This window comes from Apteryx mantelli, chromosome 30 (genome assembly GCF_036417845.1).
Source record: "Apteryx mantelli isolate bAptMan1 chromosome 30, bAptMan1.hap1, whole genome shotgun sequence".
Lineage (NCBI taxonomy): Eukaryota > Metazoa > Chordata > Aves > Apterygiformes > Apterygidae > Apteryx > Apteryx mantelli.
Window position 1 is genome coordinate 1185474 of NC_090007.1, and position 26389 is coordinate 1211862.

A 26389-nucleotide genomic window follows, 5' to 3' on the forward strand; every position below is an offset into this window, starting at 1 on the left:
CCCCCCCCCCGCGGGCTGCAGGCTCACAGCACCGCTGCGGCCGCTGCATCGAGCCCTCCCTGCAAGGGGACCCAGGAGTCCGGGAGCTTGGACCCTCCCTCCTCCCCCCAAACCACAATTTAACCCCCAGCCAGGGCAGGGAGCGATGGAGGAGCCAGGCAAAAGGCGCCGGTCCAGGCGCCGGCAGCTCCCCTCTGCTGCCGCGGCCGGTCTCCCTCCTCCCCAGCCTCGTTGATGCAATCGCTGCCGGCGCGTTTGCCACGTTAGCGAGCCCTGGTGATGGGTGATGGTCGCTGGGAAGGGCCCGGAGCCGCCCTGCTCGGCACCCGCCTGCCGCGGCCACGCTGGCTGTCTCCATAGCAACGGGAGATGGAGACGGGCCGCATCCTGCATCCCGCATCCTTCATCCTGCATCCTTTATCCCTCATCCCTCATCCTGCATCCTTCATCCTGCATCCCCCATCCCTCATCCCGCATTCCTTCTCCCTGTCTCCTGGGTTGGGGGGGACAGCAGTGGCCAGGGGAAAATCAGGGATTCTGGGAGCTGTTTAAAAGCCACCGATGCAGCCCCTGAGAAACTTTGCCTGGGAACGGACAAAGGCAGCATTCTGTGGGACTCAATTGCTGCCGCTCCCAGGGCGGCCGTGGCGGAGGGGGCTGCCGCCACCATCCCTGAGCCCACACTGCGTGCGGGCAAGGGGCTCCGAGCCGGCCCCAGCGCTGCGGGACACAGGGCAGGATGAGCCCTTGGATGCTCGCTCACACTGAGCAAAGCGAGCCGGTGCGGGCAGCGGGGTGCGACGGGAGGGAGGTGACGGGGAGGCGCCCTGCTGTGCCTGCACACGCGTGCACCCATGCATGCACACACACACGTGCACACACACGTGCACACACGCATGCACATGAATGCTTGCACGCACAGACATATGCATTGCACACACATGCACACATGCACATGCATGCACAGCACACGAATGCACACACACACACGCACACACCTGGCTCCAGCGGAGGCAGCGTGGGGCAGCGGCGCTCCCCGCCACCCGCTCAGGCCCCCCGTCCCCGTCCCCCCCGCGCACACGTGTGCCGGCGCCGTGCGCATCCCCCCCGCAGGTGCGAGGGGCGGCTGCGGGCGCCGGCGCGGCGCGGCGCGGAGGAGGTTTGCGGCCGGGAGCTGCCGCTGGGCTTGGGGGCCGGGGAGCCGGGGGGGTGGCGAGGGCTGGGCTGGGGCCGGGGGTCCGCTGGGAAGGGGCCGGGGTCGTCCCCGCTGCGGGAGGGAACAAAGCGGGGGATAATTAGAAAGGGAGGAGAAGACAAAAGCGAGACAAAGGGGGAAGGGAGCGGAGGGCTGGAGCTGCTGGCGAGGATGGAGATGAGGCAGGGGCTGGCGGGGGCCGTGGGGCGAGACGCCGGCCCCGCGCCGGGGGACGCCTCGTCTGCGGGATCCGGGGGGGGTGGCTGGATTCAGGGGGGGACGGACCCCACAGGGCCCTGCCCCACGGCCTCAGCCCCCTCCCGAGCTGCCGCCGAGGGTCCCCGCGTCCCCGGCTGCACCGGGACCTGGGGAGCATCCCGGGGGCAATCCGGGGGCCGTGGCATCCCCTGCCGGGCGCTGCTGCGATCCCAGGCGTCTGGGGCCGCGCGGGGGCTCGGCACCGGCGCCCACCTCTCGCCCCCGGCAGGCCCTGGAGGAGCTGAAGATGTCCGGCTCCATCGCCTCGTACGACCAGCTGGTGCGGCAGGTGGAGGCGCTGAAGAAGGAGAACACCCACCTCCGCCGCGAGCTGGAGGACAACTCCAACCACCTCTCCAAGCTGGAAAATGAGACCTCGGACATGAAGGTGAGCCCTGGAGCTGGGGGTCAGCCCTGCACCGGGAAAAGGGATGCTGGGGCCTCCTCCGTCGCCCCAGCATCCCCTCCGATGGGTCCGTGCGTATTTTAGGAAGTCCTGAAGCACCTGCAGGGCAAGCTGGAGCAGGAGGCGCGGGTCATGGTGTCCTCGGGGCAGACGGAGGTCCTGGACCAGCTGAAAGGTGGGTCAGCAGCCGGGCTCCGGCCTGGACGCTGGGGAGCACCGAGGGCAGATTTCCCCTTAACTCTGCCCGCCGTGGACGGCACGCGGGACCTGCTGCCGAGCCCCCCTTCACCCGCCGTCCCCCCCGTCCCCCCATCCCCAGCTCTGCAGATGGACATCAGCAGCCTCTACAACCTCAAGTTCCCGCCGTCAGCGCTGGCCCCGGAGCTGTGCGGCCCCGGGCGCAGCCCCGAGGACAGCCCGCTGCACGCCGCGGCGCCGCGGCGCAAGGACAGCGTCGGGGACCTGAGCCGGGCCACCATCCGCCTCCTGGAGGAGCTGGACCGCGAGAGGTGACGCCCGCCCCGTCCCGCCGCGCGGGGGGGGGGGGGGGGGCCGGGCGCCCGTCCCAGGGCTGCAGGCAGCCGTGCCCGCCGGGACGCCCCGCTGACGGGCGCTGCCTCCCGCTCCCCAGGTGCTTCCTGCTGGGCGAGATCGAGAAGGAGGAGAAGGAGAAGGGCTGGTACTACACGCAGCTGCAGAGCCTCTCCAAGCGCCTGGACGAGCTGCCCCACGTGGAGACGGTGAGTGGGGGGCCGCCGCGGGAGCCCCGATCCGGCCCGGCTGCCCCGGCCCCCCCGTCACGCCGCCTCCCGCTCTGCAGTTCTCCATGCAGATGGACCTCATCCGGCAGCAGCTGGAGTTCGAGGCCCAGCACATCCGCTCGCTGATGGAGGAGCGCTTCGGCACGGCCGACGAGATGGTGCAGCGAGCGCAGGTCAGGGCCGCCGGCGCCCACCCCATCCCCGCTCCGCTCCTCCCGTCCTGCATCCGGAGAGGCTCCGACCGCCGTCCTCCCCGGGCCCTCCGGACTGGGCACCCTCGTGTCCTGCTTTCCCCAGCCCTGAGCATCCTTGTGCCCAGCTCTGTGCACCCTCATCCCTAACTTTCCCCAGCCCTGTGCGCCCTCGTCCCCAGCCCCATGCCAGGCTCTCGGGGCTGGGGGTGCCAGGGGGTCCCAGCCTGCACTGACACCTGCTCCATGCACACAGATCCGGGCATCCCGGCTGGAGCAGATCGACAAGGAGCTCATGGAGGCTCAGGACAAGGTGCAGCAGTCGGAGCCGCAGGTAACGGGGCCGGCGCTGGGCAGGCGGCGGAGGCAGGGTGCAGGGAGGGACCGGCCGCAGCCTCCCCGCCGTCCCCATCGCCTTCCCCCGGCCCCGCGGGAGCTGGCGGCACAGCCAGGGCTTTGTGTGGCTCGGGCACCGTGGAATGGGCAGTTGCCATGGAGACCAGAAGTAGGCCATGGCGAGCGGCGGGCGGCCGCCTTGGCGCCGCGCAGCATCTGCCGGCGGCCCCGAGCGGGGAGGCACGGCCGCCCCCGGCTGCCTGCCACGGCCCCTCCGTCGCCCCGGCAGCACCACATCCCGCACGGCCGCTCCATCGCCCATGTCCTGCACGGCCCCTCCATCAGCCCCATGTTCTGCACAGCCTCTCCATCGCCCTCATGTCCTGCACGGCCTCTCCATCACCCACGTGTCTTGCACAGCCTCTCCATCACCTCTGTGTCCTACACAGCCCCTCCACCACCCCCATGTCCCGCACGGCCCCTCCATCACCCCCCCCCACGTCCCCTCCATTGCCCCGTCACCCCCACATCCCGCGCGGCCCCGCTGTCACCTCTGCTCGCCCACCCGCGCGAGCGCTGACGCGGGCCCCGCTTCCCACCCTGCTCGTGTTACCCACGCTCTGCCTTTCTCGAGCGTGTTATCGTGGCAGCACTCGCTGCTCAGCCCCAGTATCAGCTTAAAAAATACGGCTGTGGCATTTAAGAAAGCAGCAGTTGCAACAGTTGAGAAATGCCACAGAATTTAGCGGTGCAGCTCGGGCTGTGCAAAGCACCCAGCACGCGGGGAAGGCGGCACAGCAGCACGAGCCGGCGAGGTGACGTGCATCGCCGCAAGGCATGGCGCGCTCGGCCTCCCCGGGTCACGGCGTGGCCACCACGAGCCACCCGGGGCTGGGGGCGGCTGCGCTGCAACGTGGCCCCGCTTGCCCCGTCCTCCGCAGCTCTGCGGGAAGCTGCCGGGCATGGAGGAGGACAGCAGCCTCGACATCCCGACCCATCCCGAAGATGGGGGCAGCAGCCTGGGCAACAGCAAGGTAGGAGCCGTCCCCGCCGGGCACCGGAGCCGAGACGCAGTCCCGGCCCCAGGACGTAACCCCGGCTCCCCGGTCTGCAGGTGGAGGTGGTCTTCTGGCTCCTGTCCATGCTGGCGACGCGGGACAAGGACGACATGTCCCGCACGCTGCTGGCCATGTCCAGCTCGCAGGAGAGCTGCCTGGCCATGCGCAAGTCGGGCTGCCTGCCCCTGCTCATCCAGATCCTGCACGACACGGACCGGGAGCCGGGGCCGCCCGAGAGCCCCGCCGGCGCCAAGGATGCCCGCATGCGGGCCAACGCTGCCCTGCACAACATCGTCTTCTCGCAGCCCGACGAGGGCCAGGCCAAGAAGGAGATGCGGGTGCTGCACGTGCTGGAGCAGATCCGCTCCTACTCGGAGACCTGCTGGGACTGGCTGCAGATGCAGAGCCGCGACGGGGGCAAGGGCCCTGAGGGCAGCACGGGTACAGGGCGAGCATGTGCTGTGCGCGTGCAGGCGTGTGCACGTGTGCATGCATGCGTCGGATTGCACCCTGTGCTGTGCATGTGCAGGCATGTGCACGTGTGCATGCATGCGTCAGATTGCACCCTGCGGTGTGCGCATGCAGGCGTGTGCACATGTGCGTGCATGTGTCAGATTGCACCCTGTGCTGTGCGTGTGCAGATGTGTGCACATGTGCATGTGTGTGTCGGATTGCACCCTGTGCTGTGCGTGTGCAGGTGTGTGCACGTGTGCATGCATGCGTCGGATTGCACCTTGCGGTGTGCATGTGCAGGTGTGTGCACATGTGCATGCATGCATCGGATTGCACCCTGCGGTGTGCGCGTGGCTGCATGTCCGTGCATGCGGTGCATGGAGGAAGGAGGCGACGGGGTGTGTGGGGGGGTGATTTGCTCATGCTCAGCCCTGCGAGCCCTGCGGATCCCCCAGCGTCGCTGGGGCACGGGGAGGCCGGGCTGGCCCCGGGTGTGCGGCCCAGCTCACCCCTGCTCCCCCGACAGCGCCGGTGCCCATCGAGCCCCAGATCTGCCAGGCCACCTGCGCCATCATGAAGCTCTCCTTCGACGAGGAGTACCGGCGCGCCATGAACGAGCTGGGTGAGCAGGGGGCAGCCGGGAGCGGACGTGGGGCTCCGTCCCCATCCCCGTCCCTGCACAGCGTGGCAGGGAGGCCTTGGGGCTGCAGATGCCCCACCACCACGTGTCCCCCCGCTGTGGCCAGCGTCCCCTGTGTCTCTGCCCCTCGTGGCTGGCGCACAGGTGGTGGCACCGGGGAGGCATCCGGGCCCGTGTCACCCTGTGTCCCGTGCCATCCCCCCCAGGTGGGCTGCAGGCGGTGGCCGAGCTGCTGCAGGTGGACTACGAGATGCACAAGATGACGAGCGACCCGCTGAACCTGGCGCTGAGGCGCTACGCGGGGATGGCCCTCACCAACCTCACCTTCGGCGACGTGGTCAACAAGGTCCGGGGGTTGGGGGGGGACCAGGAATGGGGGGGCAGCAGGTCCGGGAGCAGGTCCGTGGGCCACCGTGGCATGCACGCTCACGCCACTCATCCTCCCTGCAGGCAACGCTGTGCTCCCGCCGTGGCTGCATGGAAGCCATCGTGGCCCAGCTGGCTTCCGACAGCGAGGAGCTGCACCAGGTGGGTGGACGGGGATGGGGCCGGGGATGGGGACGGCGACAGGCCATGCACTCCCACCACGGGGACACCCTGGGGTCCTGCTTCTGCTGGGATGCCCAGGAGAGCCCCGGAGCGCAGGATTGCCCGCGCGCTCGCTCTGCCCTCCCAGGTGGTGTCCAGCATCCTGAGGAACCTCTCCTGGCGGGCCGACATCAACAGCAAGAAGGTGCTGCGGGAGGTGGGCAGCGTGACGGGGCTGACGCAGTGCGCGCTGCACGCCACCAAGGTGAGCGCGGGGTGCACGCGTGCGCGGGGCCCCTCTGCAGCGGGGCGAGGGGGCTGCGGCACCAGGGCTGACCTGGGGGAACCTGTCCCCCCGCCCCGGACAGGAGTCGACGCTCAAGAGCGTCCTCAGCGCGCTCTGGAACCTGTCGGCGCACAGCACGGAGAACAAAGCTGCCATCTGCGTGGTGGAGGGGGCCCTGGGCTTCCTGGTGAGCACCCTCACCTACAAGTGCCAGAGCAACTCGCTGGCCATCATCGAGAGCGGGGGCGGCATCCTCAGGAACGTCTCCAGCCTCATCGCCACACGCGAGGACTACAGGTGAGGGCGGCCGGGGCGGGAGGAGCTGCTCCCGCAGCCGGCAAGCCCACCCAAGGGTGCTCCTGGGGTGCACGGTGGTCCCCCCTGGCTCATCCCATGCATGGTCCTTCCTGCCCCTTGCTGGAACAGCCCCAGCTGGCTTGGAGCACCTTGTCCCCGGGGATGCAGAGCAGGGAGAAGGAAGGTGATGCGGTCCCCGTTGGGGGCACACCACGCACATCCCTCCCAGCTGGGGCACGGGGAACCCGGGTGTCCTGCCATCGCCCTGGGCTGCGGCTTGGCCACCGGCTCCCTCCTCCGTGCTCGCTTCCCCCCCTGAGCAATGGGGTGATCCGTGTCTCGCAGGCAGGTGCTCCGGGACCACAACTGCCTGCAGACGCTGCTGCAGCACCTGCGGTCGCACAGCCTCACCATCGTGAGCAACGCCTGCGGCACGCTCTGGAACCTCTCCGCCCGCAGCCCCAAGGACCAGGAGCTGCTCTGGGACCTGGGGGCCGTCAGCATGCTCCGCAACCTCATCCACTCCAAGCACAAGATGATCGCCATGGGCAGCGCTGCCGCCCTCCGCAACCTGCTCACCAACCGGCCCCCCAAGTACAAGGATGCTGCCGTCATCTCCCCGGGATCCTGCATGCCTTCCCTCTACATGAGGAAGCAGAAGGCTCTGGAGGCCGAGCTGGATGCGAAGCACTTGGCCGAGACCTTTGACACCATGGAGAAGCAGAGCCTGAAGAGCCAGAGCGTGAAGAAGCCGATGCGGCACATGGAGAGCCTCGTGAAGGACTACGCTTCCGACTCCGGCTGCTTTGATGATGATGAGGTGCCCAACGTCTCAACTGGCGTGGAGATGGGGAACGCCTCCGTCCTCTCCATGTTCCTCAATTCCTCCTTCCTCCAAGGCCAGGCCCTGCCCCGGGCTCTTGCACAGAGGAGGTGTCCGGAGCCGGAAAAGGACACCAGCAGCAAGCCGGCCGAGCCCAAGAAGCCACCGTTGCCGGAGGACGACGTTTCGCTGGCTGCCGAGAAGCTGGCCAACAAGATCTCCAGCACGGTGGCCAAGATCGACAAGCTGGTGGAAGACATCTCCACCATGCACACGTCCTCAGACGACAGCTTCAGCCTCAGCTCCGAGGACCACTGCCTGGACTGGCAGTACGGCGCCGAGGAGGCGCACGAGGCGCGTGCCCAGTCCTGCTCGCCGTGCCGCCTCTCGGACACCAGCGGCTTCGTGAAGCGGGAGAACCTGAGCCGGGCGCACACGCTGCTGCGGCTGAAGACGGCCTACACCAGCCTGTCCAACGACAGCCTCAACAGCGGCAGCACCAGCGACGGCTACTGCACCAAGGAGCACATGAAGCCCTGCACCCGGGCCTCCTTCCTCGACTACCGCGAGGAGCTGCAGCGGTACCAGAAGCGGCCCAGCAGGCTTGACCTCAAGAACATCCTCAGCAACAAGCCCGAGCGGATCGAGCCGCCCGCGCTCAAGGCCAAAGACCCGGGGGAGCCGGACAAGCCAGAGCAGAGAGACCTGCCCGAAAGGGCCAAGAAGACGGTGACTTTCCCCAGTCCCAAGGCACTGGACAAGGAGCCTGAATGGAAGAAGGACGCGGGCAGCAAGCTTTCCTCCGACCCGCAGGTCCACACGATCAAACTCTCCCCATCCTACCAGCACATTCCTCTGCTCGAGAACCTGGCCAAGAGCAGCTCGGCCACGAGCGCCGGGGGGCTGGCCAGCACCGGCCACCACCCCTCGCTCCTGGGCAGGAAGCAAGCCTGGCTGCCCCCTGTGCTTCTGCAGACAGCCGAGACCCTCAGCAAGATCCCGGAGAAGCTGTCTGCCCACCCGCCAGCCACGGCGGAGCAGGAGTCGGTGCAGAAGTACTCGGTGGAGGACACCCCGATTTGCTTCTCCCGGTGCAGCTCGCTCTCCTCCCTCTCCTCGGCCGACAACGTGCTGGACGGGCAGAGCCACAGCGAGAACGACATCGACAGTGACTCCTCCCTGGAGATCATCGAGATGGAGGAAGGGGACGGGGAGCCTGAGGACGGGCGGCAGGAGAAGGAGAAGGCGGTGGATCAGGGCCCAACCACACCAGTCGGGATTTCCCAGCCCATCACAATCCCCTTCCAGAAGCATGACAAGGTCTTCCTGCGGGAGTCGTCCCCGTCGCGCCACGAGGACCTCACGCCCTCGAGCTCGTCGGAGAACTACATCCAGGAGACGCCGCTGGTGATGAGCCGGTGCAGCTCCGTCAGCTCCCTGGGCAGCTTCGAGAGTCCGTCCATCGCCAGCTCCATCCAGAGCGACCCTTGCAGCGAGATGATCAGCGGCACCATCAGCCCCAGTGAGCTGCCCGACAGCCCCGGGCAGACCATGCCGCCCAGCCGCAGCAAGACACCCCTCTTTGAGCTGGGGTGCCAGCCGGAGAAGGAGACCAGCCAGTTCAACATCCAGTGGGAGAACAACGTCAAGAAGTTCATGGAGATCACCGACTTCAAGGAGCGCTTCCAGCTGCCCCAGGACCTGGACTCCATGGTCTACTTCACGGTGGAGAAACCCAACGAGAACTTTTCCTGTGCTTCCAGCCTCAGTGCCCTGCCCCTCCACGAGCACTACGTCCAGAAAGACGTGGAGCTCAAGCTGATGCCCACCTTCCCGGAGAAGAACAGCCTGAACTTTGTGGCTCACGAGAAGCGGGAGGACAGGCGGGAGGAGCGGTACCTGGAAGGCAGGAGGAGGGCGGACCGCCCGGAGCCCAACTCCGACGATGACATCGAGATCCTGAAGGAGTGCATCAACTCCGCCATGCCCTCCCGCTTCCGCAAGGTGAAGACGTCCCTGCTCTCCGGCCAGGTGCTGCACCCGCAGACCAAGAAGGCCGTGCACGTGCCCGTCTACATGCTGGTGCCTGCCCACTCGCACCCCGGCGTCCCCAAGCACCTGCGAGCCGCCGCCCGGGACCTCTTCAAGGACGACGACTCCTTCACCGACTCGGCGGACGGCACCCCCGTCAACTTCTCCAGCGCCGCCTCGCTGAGCGACGAGACCCTCCGCTACCCCGCCAAGGAGGAGGCCGAGCGCCAGCACGGCTCCGGGAAGATGCCGGAGAGGAGAGAGGCGGCGGCGGCGCTGCCCGGGGGGCGCAGCCGGGCTGAGGGGCACCGGGAGCCACGGAGGGCCAACAACGGCAGCGCGGGGAAGAGATCCTCCTCCAGCAGCTCCACGCCGACCCGCGGGAGCTCAGCTTGCAAGCCCAAGGCAGGGTCGAGCGGGGCCGGTCCAACGCAGCCGAGCAGGGGCCAAGGCACGGATGCAAAGCGGGGCCGGGTGCCCTCCAAGAGCAGTGCAACCCTGGAGCTGAGCGCGGGCAGGACCGGCAGCCCGGGGCCTCGTCCCGGTGGCAGTGCCGGGAGGAAGGAAGCTCCCCGCGAGGACGGCGGCCACGGCGGCAGCGTGGCCTTCCAGTCGCTGTGCCACACCACGCCGACGGAGGAGGCCGTCTACTGCTTCTACGAGCACGACTCCGACGAGCCGCTGGAGGCCGGAAGGGACACGCCGGGCAGGAGAGCCCAGCCCAGCCAGACCCTGCGCAAAGAGCGTTGGAGCGGCTCCGTTTCCCGGCAGGAGCCGGAGCCGAGCACCCAGCCGGCGCCCGCCAAGGCGAAGAAGGCGGCTGCCAAGCTGCAGCACAACCTCATCGCGGACGAGACGCCGCCGTGCTACTCGCTCAGCTCTTCCATGAGCTCCCTGAGCGACGCCAACCTCTCCGAGGGCGAGGGCCGGGCGCAGCCCTACGGCAAAGCCGCCCGGCCGCGGGCCGGCAAGGCGCCGGGGCAGGCGCGGGGCAGCTCCCCCAGCTCGCTCAGCCTCAACTCCGAGGACGACCTGCTGCAGAAGTGCATCGGCTCGGCCATGCCCAAGCGGCGGCGGCCGTCGGCGCGGCGGCGCACCGCCGAGCGCAAGCAGAAGCTCAAGGTCTCCGGCACCAAGGGCCTCGGCGGGAGGGAGAGGAAGCCCGAGGCCAGGCATCGTCCCGCCGAGGACGCCGGCTCCGACCGGGGCTCCGACTTGGACAGCGTGGAGTGGAAAGCCATCCAGGAAGGCGCCAACTCCATCGTCACCTGGCTGCACCAGGCCGCGGCGTCCCTGTCGCGGGAGCCGTCCTCCGAGTCGGACTCCATCCTCTCCTTCGTGTCGGGGCTCTCGGTCGGCTCCACCCTGCAGCTGTCCCTGGAGAGGAAGGAGAAGAAACGGGCCGCCAAGGGCGCAGGCACGGAGGCTGAGAAGAGGGAGCACGCCAAGGGCTTTCCGGAGGGGAAGAAAGCGCCGGAGGCCAGGGCCGCGGGCGGCAGGAGCGCCGGGGCGGCCAGGAGCCCAGCCCCGCAGAAGCCGATGCCGAACCTGCCCGTGGTTTTCCGCGGCAGGACCGTGATCTACATGCCCAGCCTGGCCAAGGAGACGCCCAGCCCGCGGTCCACGCCGAAGAAAAGCGCCGCGGCGAAGCCCGAGGCGCCGGCCAAGAACCTCTCGCTGAGCCAGCAGCGGTCGCGGAGCCTGCACCGGCTGGGGAAGCCCTCGGAGCTGAGCGACCTGGCGCTGCCCAAGCGGAGCACCACGCCGCCCGCCCGCATGGGCAAGGGGCCGCCGTCCTCGGGCTCCTCCCGCACCTCCACCCCGTCCCAGCCCGTCCCGAAGAAGCTGCCGTCGCCCTCGCAGCCGGCCAGGCAGGGTCCCGCGCCGGGGGGCAAGGCGGGCGGCAGCTCGTCCCCGCCGGGCGCCCCGGGCAGAGCGCCGGCGCCCAAGTCCCCGGCGCCCAAGCAGCACAAGACGCAGAAGTCGCCCGTGCGCATCCCCTTCATGCAGAAGCCCAGCAAGAAGGTGCTGCCGGGCCGGGGCGTGCTGCCGGCGCTGGAGGAGCAGGCGGGCAGCGCCAAGCTGCGCGGCGGCGGCGGCGGTGGTGGGCGAGGGGTGCCGCCGGCCGGCCGGCTCGACCTGGTGCGCGTGGCGTCGGCCCGCTCCAGCGGCAGCGACTCGGACCGCTCCGGCTTCCTGCGCCAGCTCACCTTCATCAAGGAGTCGTCCAGCCTGCTGCTGCGGCACCGCGCCGAGCTGGCGCCGGCCCCGGGCTCCTCGCCGCCGCCGCCGCCGCCGCGCAGCCGCACCGCCCTCCCCGCCGTCTTCCTCTGCTCGTCCCGCTGCGAGGAGCTCAAGGCGGCCAAGGCGGCGGCTCCCGGCTCGCGGCCCCTCGGCGCCAGGGCTCAGCCCGGCAGCAGGGCGCCCGCCGGGGCCAAGGCTCCCCGGAGAACCAGCTCGGAGAGCCCATCCCGGCTGCCGGTGAAGAGCGGCGCGGCTGCGCCCGAGCCCTTCAAGAGGTACTCGTCCTCGCCCAACATCAGCGTGGCCAGGAGAGCCGGCAGCCCCTCCTCCGCCCTCTCCGCCAGCTCCGAGGCTTTGGCGCCGCGGCGGCGGCGGACCGAGGAGGGTCCCGCGGCGGCGGCGGTGGCGGAGAAGCCGCCGATGGTGATGATGAAGGGCACCTGGCGGAGGATCCGGGATGAAGACATCCCGCACATCCTCAAGAGCACGCTGCCGTCCTCGGCGCTGCCGCTGGCCAGCGCCGCGGAGGAGGAGGAGGAGGAGGAGGAAGAGCAGGAGGAGGAGGCGAGCCCCAGCACCCCGAGGAAGACCAGCGACGCCGTGGTGCAGACCGAGGACTTCGCCGCCACCAAGACCAACTCCAGCACCTCGCCCACGCTGGAGAGCCGAGCGGTGCCCGAGCACGGCCGCGCCGCCGGCGCCGGCGAGGGCCTGGCCCCCGCCAAGGGCCCCCTGCCCATCTTCGGCCACGAGCCCGCGGCCGGCGGGAGCTTCCCCGCCAGCCGGCACGGCTCCCCCAGCCGAGCCGCCCGCGTCACCCCCTTCAACTACATCCCCAGCCCCATGGCCGTGGCCGTGGTGGCCGACAAGGCGGCGGAGAAAATCCAGGCTTAAACAGCTGCTGCAGATAAAACACCTCCATGCGGGTCCCCGCATCCCGTGCTGCTGGAGCAGGAAGAGCCCCCGGAGCCGCAGCACTGACCCCCTCCACCCGCGGGCATCCCGGGAGCCACCATCCACCTTCGGAGCCGGCCGGGACCGTCTCGGCAGGGAAGGAGATGCAGGACAGCTGGAGAACGGCAAGTAACCCCGACCCGCTCCCCCACCCTGCCTTTGGTTTTATTTTAACGGAGCGCCGATGTATCCACCGCTGGAGGCCAGGCAAAGCCTGGGGGGATGCCAGGACCGGCTGCAGCCCATACCGGGATGCTGGAGCAAGCAGGATGTTTTCGCAACGGCAGCACCGCATCCCTTTGTGGGATGTGGCGATGCTGGCGGAGGAGGTGGGTCCCTGCCGTGCTCCGGCTCCCGGGGCGCTCGGCAGCTCCGGGACGGGAGGGCGACGCTCCCGGCTGCCCGCGGGCGAGCAGGGTCCGCACCCCGCTTGGGCCGAGGCGGGGATCGGGTCCTGCTGCGCTTCGTGCGGGGGCCGCGCTCGCTCCGGGAACGCGCCGCGCAAAGCCTTAACGCCGGGGCTCCGCTGCATGCTTCAGCTCACATATCGGCACTAACACCCGGCTCTGCCACTAATCAGCTAATTTATTAAAAAAGGGGAGGGGGGGAATCCCCCCCCGCTTGGAAACGCAGCGGGGAGAGACGTCACGGGACAGAGCGTGCGGCCACGGGGAGATGGGGCTGGGCACCGGGACCCCGCTCGTGCTGCACGGGGTCCCTAATTACGGCGCTGATGAGCAACCTGCAGCCGCGGTGCTCGCGCTGGGTTATGCCGTTAGGCGAGGGGGAGCCGAGCGGCGTCGCGGAGGGCAGGCGGTAGCGGCGGAAACGGTGCGGCTGGGTGCGCGGCCGAGGAGCTGGCGGGACCCCGTCGTCCTGCGGGTGATGCTCGGAGGGCGGCGGCGACGCCGGGCCGGGGAGCGGGGTGCTGCCTGGGGAAGGGGCCGGGATGCTGAGCCGGCTCCGGGGGCGCCCAGCTCCAGGGAAAGGGCCTGGGCCCCTCGTCCCATCCGCACCGCCCCGATCCCGGGGTGGGAAGAGCCCCGGCGCGTCCCCGCGGACACGAGTCCACCCAGGACTGGACTACGCCCGCGGCCCCGCACGGCCCGGGGACGCCCCGCGCTCCCCGCCGCCGGCCGGCTCCCACCCGGCACGCCGAGCTCCGGGAAGCATGCGGGACCCCCGCGACGGGGACGGAGGAACCCACACACCTCGGCGTCCCCTCGCTCCGGGCATCCCCGCATGCTCCGGGTGCCCCCGCACGCTCCCGCCCTGCCACCCACCCCAGCACCGCGGCTGCAGCCCCGGCTCCGGTGCCTGCAGGGATCGGCGCTTCCCAGGGTCGGGCAGCACCGGGACCGGGGCACTGTCCAGGTTTCTGTCTGTCTCCTGCAAGTGGTGCAGGGGTGACCCAGGGTGTCCCCATGTGCCAGTGCTGTGGGGACGCTCACGGGGGCTGCAAGGACATGCAAGGGGGGGGGGCTGTGGGGACACCCATGGGGGGCACTGGGACAGGCAGGAGGTCCCTGGGGACATGCACATCCGCGGGGCACCTCCGTTCCCGCAACCGGGACCACGCCGGGGGGACGCAGCACCCGCATCCGAGCGGGGACCGGAGGCTGAAGTCCCCTGGGGAACCCGCTGCCCCCTCTCCCGAACGCCGCGGTTCAGCATCCGGCCCGCGTGCCGCGGAGGGAGAGCGTGGCCCCACGTACCTGGCCGCAGCCCCGCGGTTAAGCGCTGGCTCCGCGGCCCCGCTCCCCTCGCCCCGTCTCTCCCCCGCGTCCGAACGCCGCCTTCGGTCCTCTTCTGCGGAGAAACGCGCTGGGGTTTGCGGCGTCCCGTTTTCCGCTCCTGGTTCCCATCCCCCCCCATCGCTGTATGTATGTACTAAGGATGTTATTTTACCGAGACTCTGGACAGTATTAAAAATTAAAAGCAAACCTGTGTAAATAGGACGGGGTGGTCTGTCTGTCCCGCGCGCCCGGGCCGGGGGCCGAGGCGCAGCCATTGCGCAGGGTTTTCCGGAACCATTTCTGGTGCTTCACCGCCGATGTGGCGACCGCAGGCTTGAAGAGGTCCAAGACGTTCTGGCTCGTGAAGGAAATCACGCCGGCCACGGCCGCCTTCTTCCCGCACACCAAGGGGCCCCCGGAGTCGCCCTGGACGGAGGCAGGTTCGTCCCCCTGCCGAGCCCTCGGCAGGCGGGTTTGGAGCCCCGGGGGAGCCCCCGCGGAATGGCCTCACCTTGGCGGGCGCCAAGCCTTTCCGGCAACCCTGGAAGCAGATCATGGTGGGGCCGATCTCGCCGTCCCAGAAGCGGCTGTTGTTGCACATCCGCACGTCCATCACCTTGACCTCGAGCTGCTGCAGCCGGTCCGAGAGCTGGCCGGTCCGGTTGATGCCCCAGCCCGCCACGCTGCACATCTCCCCGGCCGCCGGCTCCCGCTTCAGCAGCCTGATGAGCCGCCGCCTCTTGTCCAGCGGCACCTTCCTCTCCAGCTGCGGGCAGCGGCCGGGGCGGCGTTAGACCCCCCCCGGCAGCGACCCCGGGGTGCCGGCAGCTCAGGGCCCGGCAGTGTGCTCCCGCGCACCTGGCAGCGGCGAGGAAGAGCATGCGGAGACGGCGAGGCACCCGTGGGGCCGGGGGGATGTCACCGAGCTGCGCGGGCGCTCGGAGGTGAGAAAAGGAAATGTCACCCACCCCACGGCCCCCGGCTGCGAGCGCCGTGCAAAGCCGCTCGGCTCCAGGCGGCCACGGGCCCCCTCCCCAGCAGTGTTTCCTGGCGCGCCGGCACTGCCGAACGTGCCGCTGCGGCGCCCGCGGGGCTTTTCCTCGCTGCTCTTTGCCCCCAGACTCCCGTCCTCACCGCAGCCAGCCCCACTGCAAGGCTCTTTCTTGCAAAAAAAAGAGCATCTTCCCTAGCAGGGAAAGCGAGGCAGGAGCGAGAGGCAGCGGAGAGCTGAGACGCGGTTTCAGCTGCAGCACCCTGGACCCCGCAGCTGGTGCCGGCCCCTACCTGAAGCAGGAGAATGTCATTTTCCATCGTCTCGCGGCTGTAGCCGGGGTGGGGACAGACCTTGCGGATGCCGAAGGTCTGCGCAGGGACCCCGTACTCCGAGAGGCTGTGGAGCCCCACCACCACCTTCCCTTTGGGCACATCCCTGTGCCGCACCAGGAACTGGCATTAGCCGGACCGTGGGGCCACCCCGGCTCGTTTCCCCACCGCCTGCCCGGCCCCCCCGGCCCCCCGGCATGGGCAGGACGTGGCCCGTCCCCTACTCACTGCTGGGAGATGCAGTGGGCGGCCGTCAGCACCCACCGCTTGTGCACCAGGGCTCCCCCGCAGGTGTGATGGCCCTTGCGCCAGATGGACACCATGTAGGGCCTGGAGTGAGGTTTGGCCTCCTGCCCCCCGATGATCGAGGGCTGGAACCAGCCCCGGGCTGCTGGGGAAAGAAGTGCCCGTCCAGGTGCTGCCGTGGCTCCGGGAAACGGCGCCGTCTCCCGAGCCCGGAGGCGAGGGAAGGGCCCGAGGGAGGGCGACCCAGCCGGCAGCCCCCCAGCGCATTAAGCAACCAAATCCCTGCGCGTCCGCAAGCCTGCCGCCAAATCCCCAAGAGCACCAACCTCGAGACCCTCCCTGCCGGCTGCCCCCGCTCACCTGGCCCGGCCCAAGAGGGGATCAGCAGCGCGAGGAGCAGCACCAGGCTCCCCTTCGCCTCCATGCCGCTTCCACCCCTCGCAAGCACCCGGCCGCGCTGCGCAGCTCGGCGCATGTCCCGCTCCGCGCAGGTGGCACATGATGCGCTCGGAGCCCAAACCACGTGTGAAAGCAGAGGGCGGTTGCAGGGGGCAGACACACGCCATGCAGGAAGGAGGGAAGAGGTGCTTGCGAGTGCAGCAGATATCTGCGAGTGTGATAAAACCACTTGCAAAACGGCCCAAATCTGCCTGCAGCAACAGGTAGCTCAGACCTGCCCTCGGCCCTTAGTGCCGTCTCACAGCCCTAGCCCACCCGAAAAACAACATAGCCCAGGTGACCTCCGAGCATGAGCTGGTGGGCAGAGACCGGGCTGCGATCCCTTATGCTCAGCTCAGCAGCCGAAGCAAGGCTGTGGGGATGGGGCAGATGAGCTCAGGGGCTGACGGAGCCGGTTAGTAGCTCTCCCCAGCACCTTGGAGCTGGCAGGAACAGGCGCATCCTCCATTCTCTGCGAAGGGTTTTTGTAAGAACTTCTTAAAGACAGAGATTTGTGACAGTCGCAGCCCCAGGCCTTGACATGCCGCAGGGAGAGCACACTGGAGTGACACATTCCCACCACCACCACCACCTTTATTAGCAGACAACACAACCACACTCCCGCCACTGCTGCCGTCGTTGTGCGGACGGCCAAGCAAACCTCAGACACGGAACGGGCCACAAAACCCCACACCGAGCTCCAGCCCCCAGCTCCTCGTCGGCAGGGAAGCGGCCCGTCGTTCCCCCCACCCCACACGGTGCTCTCAGCTCTTCGCTTGGGCTGCTCTGGAGGAACACGCACACCGTGCCTTGCTTGCCCGTGACTGAGATTTTCTCAGGCTATCCACAAGCCTCTTGTAGAAGAAGGTGTTTTCATATTCCAGTCCGGTAAGGTGCTGTAGAAACAAGGGCACTTCGTTCTTCTTTATGTCCACATAAACAGGGATGATCTTGGTCCCATCGTCGTGAATGCTGTGCTGCAGGTTCCACTCGGAGACACGCTGGCACCAAGGGTCACCCAGGGACCTGGTGGACAGGATGATGATGGCAACTCGGCTGGCCTGAATGACCTGGGTGGCTGTCAGGATGACGGACGTCCCTGCCACTTGGTCCTGATGCTCTGCGTAGCCCCGAAACCCCTCTTTCGTCAACACCTTTGAGATGTCTGAGGCGATGCGGTCGTCCTCAGGGCAGTACCAGATGGAGAAGTCATAGGTGAACCGGTGGCGCGAGGGCGCGGACATGCCACTTCCCAGGGGGCAACGGCACCGAGGCCACAGAAACGACAAAGCAAACGCAAGCTCCGAGCGCCGCCTCCTGCTCCGGCAGCCGGGCTGGGCCAGGCTTCCTGCTAGGAGCCTGCTACCGCGTCCTCATGACGGATCCAAGGGCCAGCTCCCAGGATCCCTGCCCGGCATGAGCAGCGAGATCACTGCCACTCCCTGGGGAGAGGTCAGGCTGCGAACATGGCACAGCCCTCAGCTTCAGGAACAGCCCCGGGGCCCCTCGCAGACCCGATGAGGGAAGGGACACCAGCAAAGGCGCGTTCACGTGGCCTGCCGGGGCCTGCGGGGTCGCAGGGAAGCGGCAGCAGTGTCAGTTCTAGGAAATCGAACACAAACAAACAGAGCTGCCTCTGTAGTAGCTTTCAGTGACTAGGAATACGCGAACACAGTCACAAGGGACGTCCTCAGGGCGCCTATCGCAGGCCGGCACCCACCAAAATCCTCTGGGATCTGGACAGAGGAGTCCTGAGTGCCGGGGACCCGCTTTAGCTTTTCAAATCAAGTACGAGCCCGGCTGGGTGAGCTCTGCCTGTGCTCCCCAGCCGCTCAAGGGAGGCGAGGGGTCTCAGAAAGCTTTTTGCCTCATTTCCAAGATATCCTGCTCCAGAGTCGCTCCCGCCTGTCTCAGCTCCTCGCATTTCTCCTTCAGCAGGAGGCAGGACTCCTGCAGCCGCTGGTTCATCTCCACGTAGGAACGGCTCTGCCGATACAGGCGCTCCCTTTCGTCGGTGGCATCCTCGTGCTTCTCAGGGACGGGGAAATCTGGCAGGGTGGGAGAGGCGGCTCAGCGGCCGCCGGCAGAGCGCCCCGTCCCTCTCGCCCCCACCGCGGCCGCCCCCCGTCGCGCCCCACGGCCGCGGGGCAGGCAGGTTTCTGCCGAGCCTGGGAGGCTCATGGCAGGACCGCGCGGGCTCACCTGGCAAGGGGATGCCGTCATTCCCGCCGCCTTGGCGCGGCTCCGCAGCGAGCACGAAGACGGGGTCGGATGGGCGGGTGCCCCTCACGTCCGCCAGGATCTGCTCCACGGTGGGCGGCTCAGGCCGGGTGGGCAGCACCCTCTTGGCCTTGGAGCTCATCACGGGACGGGCTCATGCACGGAGCCTGGCGCGGAGGGCGCGGGGCTGAGGGGGCCGCGCCGCTGCCGCTCCCCCCGGACAGCTGGACCCCCCTCACTGCCCTGGGACGGACAGACAGACCCCCCCCCTTGCTGTGCCCCCAGACAAACCACCCTCACTGCCCTGGGACAGACAGACAGACCCCCCCTTGCTGTGCCCCCAGACAGACAAACCGCCCTCACTGCCCTTAGGACAGACAGCCCCCCTCCCTCCTACCCCCAGACTGACAGACAGTGCCCCCTACTCCCCCCCAGGACAGACAGACCCTCTTACTATTCCTCCGGACTGGCAGATTCCCCCCCCCAGCCGTCCCAGACAGAGAGACCCCCCCTCATTGCCTCCCTGCCCCTGGGACAGACAGACAGACAGACAGACAGACAGACAGAGAGACCCCCCCTCCCCATGCCCTCAGGACTGACAGACCCCCTCCCTACCCTCTCAAGACAGACAGACACCCCAACTCCTCCAGGCAGACAGACAGACCGACCCCCTCCCCTACCCCTCCAGGCAGGCAGACAGACAGATCTCCCACCACTTCAGGACAGACAGAGGCCCCTGTACCGCCGCCCCGCCCCCCCCGGACAGACGGACGCCACGCACCTCACCCGCCGCCGCTTCGTCCCGGCCACCGTAGCGCCGACGCCACGCCCACATCCTCCCCACCGCCCCACTTCCGCCTCTCCCGCGCCCTCATAGGGCCACGTGACGGTGGCGTCACCGCCCGCCGGGCCCCGCCCCCTCCTAAAGGGCCCGGCGCGGCGGCGCGTTGCCATGGCGACGCCCCCCCTCCCCACAGGCAGCACACGGGAGCGGTGGTTGCTTGGGGGGGGGGGAGGGCCGCGGCCCCGGGTCTTTATTACGTAGCGGGGTCGCCCCCCCCCCACCGGAACCGGAACCGGAACCGGGGCGAGGCGCCGCCTCACTCGTCCCGCGACGGCTCCCGCGACGGCCTCAGCGCTGCTCTGGTGGCTGCGGGGCGAGAGGGAGGGAGGGAGGGAGGCGGCGTCAGCCCGGCCCCAACGGGCCCCCCCCCCCCCGGCACGGAGCCGCCCCCCCCCCTCGCGGCGGCGCTACCCCCCCCCCCCCCGGGCGGCACCGGCTCGGGGTGTGTGTGGGGGGTGGGGGGGGCTCGAAAGAGCAGGCCGAGACACCGGACACTAGAGCTACAGCCGGGGCAGCAGAAGCAGCTCGGGGCTGGGGGGCGCTACGGGGGAGCGGGGAGGCCGGAGCGCTACCGGGGGGGGGGCAGGCGGCCGAGCGGCCCCTTCTGCCGCCGCCTGGCCGGGGGACCTGCGGCTCTTACATACAGACAAGCCGAGCTGCGGCTGAGGGGCCACCTGGGCCGCCAGGCGGGCTCTGCTGCTGGCCAGAGTCTGCAGGACTGGACGGGGAGGCGCGGAAAGAAGAGAGAGAGATTAAGAGAGGGGCAGAGGGAGCCTCCGGCCCGCACGGCCGCGGACGGCACGGCACGGTGCGGCGGGCAGCCCGGAGCACGGCCCGCAGGGCACTGGGGAGCTGGTCCTCTTGCTGGTACTTAACGTTAGAGCAGCCCACGTCCCACCGGGGTCCCGCTCAGCCCTCACGTCCCAAAGCACAAGAGGTCGCTTAGGGCAACTGCCATGCTCTGCCCAGCCCCGGACATGGAGCGGGACAGCGAGAGCCGGGAGCAGGGGGCCGTCGTTACCTTCCCGGGTGACGACGGACGCCGCGTCCAGGGCTCTGGTGCTGAGGTTGCTGAGCACGTTGTCCACAGCCTGGTGGTGTTTGAGGAAGCAGGGCCGGATGACCTTCTGGTACAGCACCTGTGACCCGTTCCAGGACACGGGGGCCATGCACCACACCAGGAATAGGCACTGCAAGGAGGAGAGACGCTCCAGAGCTGGAAGACCAAGAGCTACCAGATCATTTCCCGGGGTCGAGAGGGGAAGCAGGGCATGCGGGAGCTGAGCTAGGCAGCCTCCAGATGGAGGGGTGTTACGGGGCAGTGGCTGAGATGCTCCAGCCTCGTCCAGCCCAGCTCTGCTCCTGTCCAAAGGCAGCTTCCCAGGGCTGGAGGTACCAGGGCCACAGCTGACTGCAGTGAGCTCCGCAGGGGACTGTCCTGAGCAGGACAGTGGCCTCCTACTAAGTTACACCCGGCTGCCACCATCATGACCGCCCTGCTAGCGGGTCAGAGCCCACCAAACATTTTCCTGTAGGTTCAGCCATCGTGTGAGAGGTCTCCAGCCTCTGCGGGCCGCTCCTGCCTCTGTGGAGCTGTTACCTTCCCAGCGTAGTAGAATGGGAACCAGTAGAGGAAAATGTCCGAGAAGAACTCGGCTATGCTGAAGGTGCCGTACACCACCCAGTACGTGAGCCACGTGGTGTCGTCGTCCTTGTTGGGGCTCTCAATGGCTTTGATGCTGTGGGAAGAAAAGGGGAGAGGTCGCTGCTGCTTCGGTCCCGTTTCTAGGATGAGCACCTCTTCCCCACTCCTCCAAACTTCAGAGCAAACCCGGCTACAAGGCTCCGCTGCCCCAAGCCGAGACCTTGCCAGGCCCCAGGGTTTTCAAGACATTTGTTTTCAGGAGCCCTTGTTTCCTCAAGGGCTTCCTGATCATGACTGCTGTCTGGGGGTGCTCATTTACCAGAGATACCTGGTCCCTCAGCTAAGGCAGGGAACGCTCTTCAGCATGACACTACTCGGCATTTAACATGCTGTTGGCGGCTCAGTGCCAAACCGGGCTGCCCGGCACAGGTGCTGCCGGGAGGCCGGGCCGAGGCACGGGTACTTACGAGACATACGCGGGGTAGAGGAAGCCGATGAGGTTGCAGAGCAGCGCTGCGCCGTAGCCGAATGCCAGGTACAGCCCCAGGAACGCGACAGAGCCTGGGCCGGGGGGAGACAGTGAGAGCCATGCATTTGCCAACACGGAGATTGCTAGGAGAGCCTGCCAGGCAGCAGCTCGCTTGAGCAGGTTTCTCATCCCAGCAGTGGGAATTCACCATGCGGATCCTGGCAGCTGGCTGCTGCAAGCAGCCGACATCTGCTCCCCCTCAGCCTCCAGCCGGAGGTGGCACAAAGCAGCCATGCGGTGCTCCAGCACGGCGTGGGAGCTGGCGAGCGTCTGGAGCAGAGGTACGAGTGCTGGGGACCCGCAGGTGGGGAAGGGGTGTGCGCGGTAACAACCACCCCACGTTTATGTAAAAGGACCCTCCACGCATCAGGCTGCTGAGGTGCTCAACACGCGTCTGGAGCGGCCGCGCCGATACCACGGACAGCCTGGCACAGTCCGTGCCGGGATAAAGGTGCTCCCTCTCCCAAGAGGACACGCACACACACCCTTGGACTCTGCCAAGCACGGTCGGCATCGGAGATGCCCAGGCACAAGGTCCTGAGGAAGGAGGTTCTGGTTCTGCCACCGTTTGTCCCCTCCTTGAGCTGGAAGGGACTTTTCTGTAGCAAACTCGGCACGTTTTTGACACAGAGCAGGCCTGGACCCAAGCCAACGCTGCAAAGCGGCTGAATAGCAGACTAACACGCCTACGGTCCAAAGGTAAGAGCCTCCACGGAGCAATCGCGCTCCTCCGAACAGCTCCCGAGCATCTGGCACTGTCTGCATGCCGCGGAGTTCAGAGCTGCTCAGCACTTTGATAACCCGGCCAACTCTACAAGGGCAAGCCGGGCTATCGGAGCCAAGAGCTCCGATACCAGCCCTGCTCCGAGAGGAGGGGAGCAGCCGGCTGCGCGGGGGAGACGTGCTCAGCTGAGACGGGGCTGAGGACGAGCTCTGCCTTCCCCGCAGCCCTCCTCGGGGGAGCGGCAGGGAGCCCACGCCAGGCTGCCCGGGACCCGCAGTCCCCCGAGCCCTGAGCGCGCACTCAAACCTGCCCGGATTCGGGGCACGCATCTCCTTCCTGCCTTCCGTACACATCCCCTGGACATGCCTGTGCTGAGCAGTCACTGTTCGTTAAGAATTCAGCCCCCTGAGAACGGCAATCCAAACCCGCTTTCCTGTTATTAAATTAAATCATTAAATTAAATGTAAGCCAAGGCTTTGGTTGTTTGGAGCCTCCCCAGCCTCAGACTCGCGGGAGGCAAGATCAGAGGAGCTTGGAGAGCCGGGAGAATCTGCGGGAGCCTCAGTGGTTGGGATGGTGGGAGCCAGAAAAAGCAGCCCCTGCTGCCAAAACCACTGCTGCAGCAAAGAGCCCTTGCTCGCATGCTGGGCCCCTCTCCTGGTGCACAGCGCGGCGAGGCGCTGACGCTAACATGTCCCCTCCGGCCCAGCTGCACCCCGGCTGCACAGACACCTGTCCAGGGCAGCCAAAAGCCGACCCCGAAGGGACAGAGGGCAGGAAAGCAGCCCTGGACCACGCAGAGCTAAAGGAAGGACGTTCGCTGTCACGTCCCGGCAGCGTCGCCGCTATCGCACACCCTGTTCACGACACCTCTCCATGTGCAAGAGCCTCTTATTCTGCAGCTCGCGGGAAAGCCAAGGCTTAACCCCACCTGTGATGGGAATTAGAGGAAAGCCTTTGCTCAGGTATGAAGGACAGATTATCCCAGATCTGCTCACAGCAGCATTTCTTCTCCTTTCCCTGGCTCCCGCTGCCAGGCACCCCTGGGCTCAGGGCACCAAGGTGGCCTTGGGTCCTTCCAAAGAGATAGGCAGGAGCAACACCATTTTCCTGCAGTTCACACAGAGCGATCACAAACCTCCCTCAAAGGAAAACTAACAGGCAGGTTCAGACAGCTCTGACTGTCATTCTCTGAGGAGAACTAGAATGGATTTTACGGGCTGCCTAAGTTTATAGCCCCTGGAGAAATTTATATAAAAAAGAGACTTAGTGTATAAAGAAAAGCCTTGTGCTTCAGGAGGGAGGAAGCAGACACATCCTAGTCCTGCTTCCCAGCCCCTTCCCACGCACGAAGCCCTCTGCCAACGCGCCTCCTACCCGACTGCTGCACTCCCCCACGGCTCTGCCAGCGCCGGGGAAGGAGACATTTGGAAGAAATCTAATTGACAAAAATAGCATTTAAAAGAGAGCGAGGTTTTGCCGACACAGCGCGCTGGAAGCGGGATATCGTCCTTGTCCAGCACAACCTTTACCCAGCTCAAGCTGTCGTACAGCTGACCTGGCCGTGCCTGCCCGGAGCAGCGCAGCCTCTGCACCGCAGCGCCTGGGTCGTTATTAGTTCAAAAGACGCAAAACAGACACTGCTGGGTTAAAACACAAATTAGTAACTGCTCCAAGCCCGGGGAAGGAAAGAAATCTGATATTTGTTGTTTAGTGGCAGCCTCTCCTTTCACAGGACCGAGGCGCGAGAACACAGGTATTAGCTCCTCGGTGTAAGCGATGCCTCTGCGCTTTCCCTGCTAACAAAAGCACATCGTACAAATGCGTCTGAGCACAACCAGAGCCCCAGGACTTTCTGCTTGGGAGACACCTGAGCATCAACCTGCTTGGAGAATGCAGCAGCACGTGCCCATTCATGCACGTGTTTCCAAAACGAAGTGGAAAAACGAGCTTTACAGCAGGTAAAGAGCCAGGAAATCACAAGGCGAGGTGAAAGCTAGGGGAAGCACATGCCGAGACACAGGCAAGAGGGAAAGCTGGACCCCATCGTGGGAGGTTTTACGCTAAATCAGAGACCGCAGACGGGCAAGCCATGAAGCGCCCAGACGCTCCACGTGGCCGAGGCCAGGGTCACTGCCGTGCCGAGAACACGGCCCGAAGCAGAGGCGAGAGGGGGCAGGCAGTGCCAGGAGGCAATACCCGGGAGAGATAACGGCTGCTTTCTCATTAATGAGCAAACAGGATCTGGTTAACAAGCGGACCTCTGCCCTCCCTCCGGCGACAGAGGCGAGCGCCGGGGGGGAAGCGCAGCCCGGCCTCCCCGGACGCCTGCAGCGGCTAATTCAATCCGCTGCGTTTTTGCTGTTTGCCCACCTGCAGCCCAGGGACCCTCCTCAGCCAGCGCCGAGTTTCTCGCAGGTTTTAGCCGAGAAACTCTGGCAAACAAACCGTGTTGATTTAAAAAGCACCTCTCGTCTCGGGTCGGGGCTGCAGGCAGGAGCAAAGAGCGGCATTTTGCACCTGCAGGCAGGGAGCGCGTGGAGGAAGCGTTAGATCAAACGGGAGGCGAGGAAAGTCGGCGCAGCCCCGGCCCCGGCCCCCCAGCAGCACCCCCGGCTCCCAGCTGGGGCCCTCCGCAAGCAGCAGAAACCCCACAAACAGGGCGGCCTGCCCGGCGCGCGCGGGACCTCTCGCCCCTGGCTTTAGGGCTGCGCTGGGGAGGAGGGCAGAGCCCAGAGGAGCGGTGAGGGGCACCCCAGGAAAGAGGGGGGCCCTTGGGGACACCTGCAATGGGGGGACGCAGGAACGGACAGGTGGGGCCCATGGGGCAGGAGGATCCCTGCGGAGTAAGAGGGATCTCTGCAGGGCAAGGGGGATCCCAGGAGATTCTCCAAGGGGTGGGGTGGGGATCCGTATGGGGCAGGGGGAGCCCTATGGGGCAGAGGATCGCCAAGGGGACAGGGGATCTCCGTGGGCAGGGTATCCCTGGAGATTCCCCATGGGGTAAGGCCATTCCTCCGGAGCAGGGGGGATCCTCCCTGGGGTCGGGGAATCACCCCCGGAGCGGAGGGATCTCTGCAGCGCAGGGGGAGCCCCACGGGGGATCTCTTTGAGGCAGAGGGATTCCCCCATAGGGCAGGGGATCCTTCAGGGGTCCTTAAGAAGCAGAGGGATCCCTACGGGACAGGGACACCCCCATGGGCAGAAGGATATGCAGGGGCAAGGAGATCTCTATGGGGCAGAGGGGCCCCCGTGGGTCATGGCGATCCCCCGTGGGGCAGGGAAACCCCCACGGGGCAGAAGGATCCCTACAGGGCAGGGAGACCCCCACGGGGCAGAGGGATCTCTATGGGGCAAAGGAATCCCTACAAGGCAGAGGGATCCCTGTGGGGCACAGGTATACCCATGGGGCAGGGGACTCCCCATGGGGCAGCAGGACCCCCACGGGGCAGCAGGCTTTCTATGGGGCGGCAGGATCTCCATGGGGCAGAGGAACCCCCACGAGGTAGGGGGATCCCTATGGAGCAGCAGGATCTCTATGGGGCAGGGGAACCCCGTGGGGCAGGGGTACCCCCGCGGGGCAGCAGGATCTCTATGGGGCAGGGGGACCCCCATGAGGTAGGGGGACCCCTATGGGGCAGGGGGATCTCTATGGGGCAGGGGAACCCCATGGGGCAGTGGGACCCCCATGGGGCAGGGGGACCCCTATGGGGCAGGGGGATCTCTATAAGGCAGCAGGACCCCTATGGGGCAGGGGAACCCCGTGGGGCAGTGGGACCCCCATGGGGCAGGGGGACCCCCACGGGGGAGCAGGACCCCCACGGGGCAGCGGGACCCCCGTGGGGCAGGGGGACCCCCGTGGGGCAGGGGGATCTCTATGAGGCAGCAGGACCCCCACGGGGCAGGGGGACCCCCGCGGGGCCGGGCGCACCTGTGGCCAGGTAGAGCCTCTGGACGCCGGTGCGGGCCTCGAGGCGGCCCAGCAGGTCGGCGAGCGGCCCGGGACGCTCCAGGACGCGCTGCAGGCGCTGCGGCACCGTGCCCATGGCTGCGGGCTGAGCTGAGCCGAGCTGAGCTGCCCTGAGCTGCCTTCCCTTCCCGTCCCGTCCCGTCCCGTCCCGTCCCGTCCCGTCCCGTCCGGCCGCCGCGGGGCCGATGCGGGCGGGGCTCCTCCCCGCGCTCCGCCGCCGTCGCTATGGCAACGCCGCGCGGGTGGGGGGGGA

At 67.5% G+C, this 26389-nt stretch overlaps 4 protein-coding genes across 5 annotated transcripts; 1 reads left to right on the plus strand and 3 right to left on the minus strand.

Moving 5' to 3' along the window:
• Window positions 1-1700: 1700 nt before the first annotated feature.
• APC2 (APC regulator of WNT signaling pathway 2) lies at window positions 1701-12430 on the plus strand. Its single transcript, XM_067312820.1, has 15 exons — window positions 1701-1841; window positions 1944-2034; window positions 2179-2368; window positions 2491-2599; window positions 2680-2793; window positions 3068-3145; window positions 4089-4181; window positions 4262-4646; window positions 5185-5280; window positions 5505-5644; window positions 5749-5826; window positions 5975-6091; window positions 6195-6409; window positions 6755-9568; window positions 9626-12430. The coding sequence occupies exons 1-15, from the start codon at window positions 1701-1703 to the stop codon at window positions 12399-12401; spliced, it is 7437 nt and encodes a 2478-aa protein (XP_067168921.1). The 3' UTR covers window positions 12402-12430.
• A 791-nt stretch (window positions 12431-13221) lies between these two features.
• On the minus strand, window positions 13222-17448 carry LOC106486564 (granzyme M-like). Its single transcript, XM_067312978.1, has 6 exons — window positions 17019-17448; window positions 15749-15911; window positions 15482-15626; window positions 14709-14963; window positions 14406-14623; window positions 13222-13393 (listed from the first exon to the last, which is right to left on the minus strand). Exons 1-6 carry the CDS (start codon window positions 17446-17448, stop codon window positions 13237-13239), a joined length of 1368 nt encoding a protein of 455 aa, XP_067169079.1. The 3' UTR covers window positions 13222-13236.
• Window positions 17449-18052: 604 nt separating this feature from the next.
• Window positions 18053-19363, minus strand: C30H19orf25 (chromosome 30 C19orf25 homolog). Of its 2 annotated transcripts, none has more exons than XM_067312885.1 (3): window positions 19206-19363; window positions 18407-18591; window positions 18053-18252 (listed from the first exon to the last, which is right to left on the minus strand). In XM_067312885.1, exons 2-3 carry the CDS (start codon window positions 18564-18566, stop codon window positions 18056-18058), a joined length of 357 nt encoding a protein of 118 aa, XP_067168986.1. In that variant the 5' UTR covers window positions 18567-18591; window positions 19206-19363; the 3' UTR covers window positions 18053-18055. The 2 variants fall into 2 exon arrangements, with proteins under 2 accessions (XP_067168986.1, XP_067168985.1); XM_067312884.1 differs by having other exon boundaries at window positions 18407-18667.
• A 67-nt stretch (window positions 19364-19430) lies between these two features.
• REEP6 (receptor accessory protein 6) lies at window positions 19431-26279 on the minus strand. Its single transcript, XM_067312883.1, has 5 exons — window positions 26098-26279; window positions 21381-21474; window positions 20869-21007; window positions 20290-20458; window positions 19431-19574 (listed from the first exon to the last, which is right to left on the minus strand). Exons 1-5 carry the CDS (start codon window positions 26210-26212, stop codon window positions 19525-19527), a joined length of 567 nt encoding a protein of 188 aa, XP_067168984.1. The 5' UTR covers window positions 26213-26279; the 3' UTR covers window positions 19431-19524.
• Between the last annotated feature and the right edge of the window lie 110 nt (window positions 26280-26389).